The sequence below is a fragment of the Grammomys surdaster genome, unplaced genomic scaffold (assembly GCF_004785775.1).
Source record: "Grammomys surdaster isolate TR1022 unplaced genomic scaffold, NIH_TR_1.0 133, whole genome shotgun sequence".
Classification (NCBI taxonomy): domain Eukaryota; kingdom Metazoa; phylum Chordata; class Mammalia; order Rodentia; family Muridae; genus Grammomys; species Grammomys surdaster.
The window spans coordinates 14,615,033-14,622,409 of record NW_021604591.1 but is presented as its reverse complement, the minus strand read 5'-3'; the positions used below and the strand labels follow the sequence as shown (position 1 = coordinate 14,622,409).

General features: G+C 44.5%; 1 protein-coding gene across 1 annotated transcript in view; it reads left to right on the top strand.

The window, feature by feature from the left end:
• Cd8a (CD8a molecule) overlaps positions 1-2,442 on the top strand; it is a 5,225-nt gene extending 2,783 nt beyond the window's left edge. The window contains exons 6-7 of the mRNA XM_028762404.1: positions 430-460; positions 1,407-2,442. Coding sequence (XP_028618237.1) covers positions 430-460; positions 1,407-1,458 — 83 coding nt within the window. The 3' untranslated portion in view covers positions 1,459-2,442. The remainder of the gene's footprint in view (positions 1-429; positions 461-1,406) is intronic.
• The last annotated feature ends 4,935 nt before the right edge of the window (positions 2,443-7,377 follow it).

Below are 7,377 nucleotides of genomic sequence, written 5' to 3'. Positions count from 1 at the left end.
AGAGAGAGAGAGAGAGAGAGAGAGAGGGAGGGAGAGAGAGAGAGAACTGGGACTACAGGCATAGACAACCAAACCAAATTTAAAATGTTTTATTTATGTATTTATGCATTTATTTTGTTGTTGTTTAAGACTTGGTTTCTCCGTGTAGCCCTTGGCTGTCCTGAAACTCACTTTGTAGACCAGGCTGCCTTCGAATTCACAGAGATCCACTGGCCTCTGCCTCCCAAGTGATGGGACTAAAGACGTGGGTAACAACAGCTGAGCTAAAATGTTTTATTTTTAATTGAAACTTGAGGAAAGAGTAGGCAAAGTAGTGTTCACCTCAGGTCTGAAGAGTTCTGAGCCTCAAAGGTCTGGAGTAGAGGAAGCTATTGACATGATATCTGGAGACTGCAAGAGGGTATTCACTCTCCCTCCTTCCTTGTCTAGGGAACCGAAGGCGTGTTTGCAAATGTCCCAGGTGAGTAAAGTCTCTGAACTGTAGGTCTGCTCACCCTGGGCAATCGTGGTCCTAGTGGCATGGCTGGTGCTTTGGGCATCTTTCCCAGAGAGATGTCGTGCCAGTGAAGTCCTGGTGGCAGGGGACCGGGAGTCAGCCAGTCCCTGAACCAGGAGAAGCAGAAAGCTGATGAGGTATTGGAATTCATTCCTGAGAAAAGGAAGGACCACAGAAGGGCTCAGCGGGAGAGCAGCTGGACTGATTATGTTGCAGGGGACGTGCTGAAAGCGGAAAGCGGAAAGCCTGAGGAGGGTTTTCATTATTTTCAGGGTCTGAAGTGAACTTGGTTGCTTCTGCAAGACAGTCATTTATATTTAGTTTTCTGAATACTCTCATCTTGAAATGTAAAATAGAAAAGCTGGTCCTTGCCCTAAAAACCTGGAGCTATGCAAATTAGCTCCCTAGGCATCATAGGTCCGAATCTCAGCCGAAAGGAGCCATGCAGGTCTCTTACCAAGTCCTGAAAATCATCCACTTTTAGTGTGACATCAAGCTCAACACTGTGTTTGGCTGAGGTTGCACCTCACACCCTTCTGGATTCTCAATTTTGGGGCTACCAGGATAAGAATCAGGCCATCTGCTGACTTAAAACAATCAGCTTCTAATCTCACCCTCCTGGGACTCCAGAAGCTTCCAGGGAGCCTAACTAGGCTCAGATCCTGCTTCAGCTACCTGAGAGTTGTGTGACCAGAGGCAGGGTCTTTAACTTCTCCTGAGCAGTGCAGACCCCTCTCTGGGTGCCTTGAGGACTTAAAGGAAAGGGTGGCTGAGGTAATTCATTCATTAATGCCTAGGGACAAGTTCTTAGAGCCATCAAAAACTGGTGTGTGTGTGTGTGTGTGTGTGTTGATACTACTTTAAAAAGGTTCTTGCCACAGTGATGGTTGGTCTCCTGTGTCTCTTTCAGGCCCCTAGTCAGACAGGGAGGCAAGCCCAGACCTTCAGAGAAATTCGTGTAAAATGGCGCCGCCAGGAAGCCACAACTACTACATGACTTCAGAGATCTCTTGCAAGAGACAGATCCTCCTTTTTCAGTTTCCTGTTGTCTTATATATTGTCCTCTGTATTGTTTTAGTGGGGGTGGGATGAGGACAGTTCCTTTTTCTTTATGAATTCTCTTTGACACAAAACATACTTGTATGCGCACAATGAGGTAAAGAGCAGACCGTAACACCAGAGCTAGTTCCAGTTTCAGGGTCCGTGTAGCTGGTGGCCTCAGAACCCATTTGATGATATAAATCTCCTGTCTGCCCATCATATAAAAGAAGCTGGAGATCAGAGATGGGCACAGCAGGATCTACAGAGCAGGAGAGAACCCAGCACTAGCTGGTCAGGGATCTTGCCCACATCCCCCTGAGCTCTCCGTTTAGGTATGTCATCATGTCCTTAGTGGCATGATGTGCCTCAAACCACAAGAGGGCAAGTGGTGTGAACCTGTTGATCTGCTCAGCTCTGGCTGTGAGCATCACATGTAACAAATCGAAGACCGGAGAACTGCCTTTAGCAGTGCACCTGGACATCAGAGCTTCCTGTAAGGACTGGGAAGTTGCTGGCCGTCGAGTGAAGGGGTATGGTAAATCTAAAAAATAGCCCCCTCTGTTACTGAAGACTATAGTAAAACCCAATTATGCTAATTATAATTATTAATAATTATAATTATTAATGCTGTTCAAACCACCACTGTGAAATTCCTGTGGAACTATGATTCTCTCAGCTCTTGTACAACAGAGGGTGAGGTTTGACCATACGATTCAAGCATCAGAGAAGCTGTAGGCAGGACCTCTCCTGTGCCCTACCCCAAGCCTTGAGCAGGTCTGAAACACCTTGTTTACTACAATAGACCAAACAAGAAGACCTAGGTGGAGTTACCCACCTTGGCTACATGTGCAACCTGCTACAGAACTTAGAAGAATAACTGCCCGCTGAGCTTGCCTTGAGACATCTCAGGATGTGACAAAGGATGGGTCCCCCCACCCATCTCCTGTTCGGTGGGGCTTTCCCTTTAATTGGAAGAGCTGAATATTAAACTTCGAGCCTTGATCAGAAAACTTTGTCTTGGCTTCATGCTTCTCTCGTCCTTCTGTCTCTTTTTTCATTTCTAGCCCCCCTTACAGGTGAACCCAGTTTGTCCGTGGCCGCAGGCGGCTACACTCTCCCATTTCTAAACATTAGACTTGGATGCGCTCCTGGGGTCACCAGCATGTTTGATACTCTATAAACAGACTCCTTGGAGAACATTCCTTAGCATCCCCCTGGAAGGCAGATGTGAGGATGAGGCAGAGTAGATGTGGGGGAGGGGCTGACTGTCAAAACTGCTGCCCCAGAGTGGATTTCATCTCTAAGTGAAAGTAAGCAACAGATACTATGTAATAAAAACCTGAAGGAACTAAAAGTCACCCATGATCCTTAATCTATTGTTATTATTTTATACTTGATTATTTCCTATGCATATAATGTAAGATATATATATATATATACACACACACACACACATATATATATATATACACACACACACACACACACACACACACACACTCCCTGGGTTTTAAAATACAAGTTTTTATAAGTGGATTTAATAAATAAACATTTATAATACCATTTAATGGTTAAATAGCATTTCATAGTTTGGTTGTACCCATTTAGTATTGTTTCAAACTTCCCCCTACATTTACACTACTAAACTTTGCACAAATCTCTGGATTTTTTTTTTTTGTTCGTTTGTTTTTGTTGTTGTTCCAGAAAGGGTCTCATGTACAGGCTAGACTTGAGTTCCCTGTGTAGCCAAAAATGACCTTGAATATCTGACCTCGATACCATCACTTCTGAGTGCTGAGTGCAGGCATGTACTGCGATGCCCTGTTTATGTGGTGCTGCATGTTGCCGTAGGCGATCAACCTCTCAAATATTCCCAGCAACAGTGGTAGCTCAAGTTCCGAGGAGATACTTGCCCCAATGTCCTGGATTCCCAAATCACACACACACACACACACACACACACACAGACACACACACACAGACACACACACACAGAGAGAGAGAGAGAGAGAGAGAGAGCGACTGCCTTATATTTAATATACTTTAATCAGCTCAATGGTTCGGCCACTCCCAAACTTTCCCTCTGATACTCCTGAATTATTACTTCTAAAATCTATATTCCATCTTTGCTACCCTAGACCCAGTGTGGGGAGGCGCTTCCCCAGCTCTTACTTGATTGGCATGTTCTCTATTCTGCAGCCCTCAAGCCTAGACCTTATTTTCTGCCTGGCACAGCACTCTTTTTTTTTTTCCCTGTCCTCTGGCTGAGAATCCAAAAGTCCCACCTCTGTCTCCCTACCCAGCCATTGGCCACTGGCAACTTTATTTACCAATCAGAACCAACTAGGGGCGGGGACCCTCCAACACCATGTCTGCCTCCACGCCACCATGCTTCCCACCACAATCATAATGGACTAAACCTCTGAACTGTAACCCAGCCCCAATTAAATACTTTCCTTTTATAAGAGTTGGTGTGGAAAAAAAAAAAAAGAGTTGGTGTGTTCATGGTGTCTCTTCACAGCAACAGAAATCCTAAGACAGAAGTTGGACAGCAGAGAGAGGTTGATTTGTTTTTTGTTTCTGTACTTTTGGTAATGCACTCACAAAAAGGATTATACTTATATAATAGCTAAATGGGGGGGGGCAGGGATTAACATCTTACTTCATAGCAAGGTCTGGCCTTGAACTCACATGTTCCCCTTTTCTTGCCCCCAGTGCTACAATATCATGTGTGAATCAGCAGGCTCACTTAAGCTGGTTTGGATTGGGAACAGCTAGACCAGTAAAGCATCCTCTGAGTGTCTGTGAGGGCTTTACCAGAGATGCTCGGGTCATGAGGGCTCTCACCTCATCTCTTGATGGATTCAAAATCTGAGTAGATTATTGAGGTGATAGAACACCCCGCCTTGTGAGGGGAAATGGCCATTAGGAACATATCTTTGAGGTCTGCATCTTGCTTTCTCCTTCCTGTTCATGATGTAAGATGGCTTCCTTTTCTACCTGCTGCCCCTCTGCCGGGGGCTCAATTCCTACCAGTAGTTTGAGAACCTGAGGCAGCACACCCATCTCCACAGAAGAAAATTAAGGTAACAACAGCAGGGTCTAACGGCTGAAACCTGCTTCCTGGCTCATTATTTGAATGTGTATTCTCTAGCAAGCGACTTTATTTCTTGGTAACCAAGTGCCTCCACTTGTAAAACGTAGTACTATTCTCTATCTCAAAAGAAGAAACACACATTTATAGACAAGGTTTATTGGTCTACAACCACGCTCCCAGGACAATAGATACTGAAGAAGTGAACTTGTACTTTTCTCCCCAGAACTTTACTTTTTTATTTACACATATGAGTGCCTGTGGGTGCCCCCCTGAGCTGGAGTTACAGGTGGTTGTTGAAGATGATTATGGCTTTTTAAAAAAATCTATTGCCTTCAAAAACTGAATGTATACCAGACTTTGCAACCAAGTTAGTAATACACAATCTTAAAATCAAATCCACCATAAATGTTGGAAATCATCAGTTATATCCTGTTGTTAGAATTAATTTTTGTGATTCTGAGTGATAGTCTGGATCAATAGGGTTCATAAAGTAACTTCTTTCCTTGTGAACTCTAGTAAAAAATTAAGAGATTCTTCGTTCCTTTCCCACACCATGTCTCCCTTGCTGTTCAATAAAGATAAAGCAAAGCCTTTTGCAAGGGACAGACCAAAGAAAAAAGAAGTGGAGAATTCAAATTTGGGCCCACTCTTGGTATAAACTCCTCCAGGAAGAATGTCTTAGGGTTTTACTGCTTCAACAGACACCATGACCAAGGCAACTCTTATAAGGACAACATTTAATTGGGGCTGGCTTACAGGCTCAGAGGTTCAGTCCATTATCAAGGCAAGAGCATGGCGGCATCCAGGCAGGCATGGTGCAGGAGGAGCTGAGAGTTCTATGTCTTCATCTGAAGGCTTCTAGTGGAAGACTGGCTTCCAGGCAGTTAGGATGAAGGTCTTAAAGCCCATACCCACAGTGACACATCTACTCCCACAAGGCCACACCTAATAGTGCCACTCTCTGGGCTGAGCATATACAAACCATCACAAATCTTTTTCCCCTCTGTGATAGTAACACAGTAACCACTAATGTGGGTGCTGTAAACTGAACTCAGGTCCTCTGGAAGAGCATCAAGTGCTCTTAACCACTAAGCCATCTCTCCAGTCCCCATGGTCTCCCGGCCTTAATCACTTTCCAAGGTAAACAGTGATCCCTTCTTGTTGACAGTTATTCCTAGGAATTTGAGCCCTAGGTAACTAAGGGCACCCCTGCATAAGACCTTGGCCTAAGGAGAAATGAGATGCCTTGTCTTACCTACACCACCTGGATGATTAGTTCCAAACGTGCCTGGGAAGGCCCGTTTCCCAGATAATGCTAACATACACAGATACCAAAGCATATCCCACAGGAAACCAAAGTCTGAGAGATGAGTGTTGGGCATAAAGGATTTATTCAGTGGCCACAGAATGAAGAGGCAGCTTTGTACATAACTTAGCTTCCCACTCCTGGGGTGTATGGTGGTCACAGCTAAAGGCTAGCAGAAAGGGAGATGGACCAACCAAAAGGATGGCCATTCATGTCTTTTCAGCATGGAGATCTTTTAGGAACTCAAGTATTACTTTTTAAAAAGATACGAGTGTTCTGCCTGCATTATATGTGTGCACCATATGTATGACTACAGAGGTCAGAAGGCATCAGATCCTCTGGAACTTGAGTGCTTGTTTTTTGTAAGAATAGGAAGTGCTCTTCAACACCAAGCCATCTCTCCAGGCCCTGTTACTTTTCCCTCCTACTGTCATGGTCTGTGTTTAGTCATGGTGGTTGGTGGTATCATTAGCCATCAATGGCAGTTGGCAGAGAAGAAACCACACAAGCCTCGTGTGATTATCCTGCATTAAAACAGCACTGGGTGTTTCTCAAGTGATCAACAATGTCACATGTGCAGGCAGGTAGAATCTGACCGAACCCAAAGGTTGGTGCAGACAAGGAAATGGTTGGACTATGAAGGAAGAGATGCTAAGCACTTTGTCAGCGCCAGTCACCATCGACACCTGGAGATTCAAGAGAAGCAAGTTTCTGACAGACATGTCCTTTAGCTGTTATCATAATGTGGCAAACGCTGCTAACGAACTGCCTAGACATATAACACTACTCCCAGTTAGTAATTTTTAAGTCAACCAAAGGCTGTTTAGTTTTTTTCCCTCAGTAATATTGTACTGGTTATTTCTTGTCAATGTGACGGGGAAACCTCAACCAAGGAACTGCCTCCAACAGACAGGCCTGTGGGTAGACGGCTTTTAGTCATGTTGTTTATAACAGCAATAGAAAACAAACTAGGACAGACGCCAAGGGAAAACAAAATCATGGTGGCACCAAGACTCTGCACTGGAAGACTACTACCCAATAGCCAGGATGCCTCTAGAGGCTTTTTCAGGCTATTTCACGAGACAAGGTTTCTCCTTGGTAAATCTGTCTCTTTAAAAACTAGACAAAATAAACATAAATACACTCTTTTTCTGTATAGATGGCATTAGTTTCTCATCGAGGCCCAGCAGTACTGAGGTGCCCACCCCACCCCCCAACCCCAGCATATCTGTTGTACTCTGGACAGAGCACAGAACAGGCAAAAGGGAGAGCAAACAGAAAACATCTCAAACCTAGAAGGTGCGTTCACAGAAGGTATCACTCCCTTCCGTTCCCTCAATGCATGCAGACACAGGCAGATGCAGAAAGGGTCTTTCTCCTCTCAACTCTCATTTCTTCTGTCAGCTGATAAGTTCACAAACTGGATCCACAAAACAC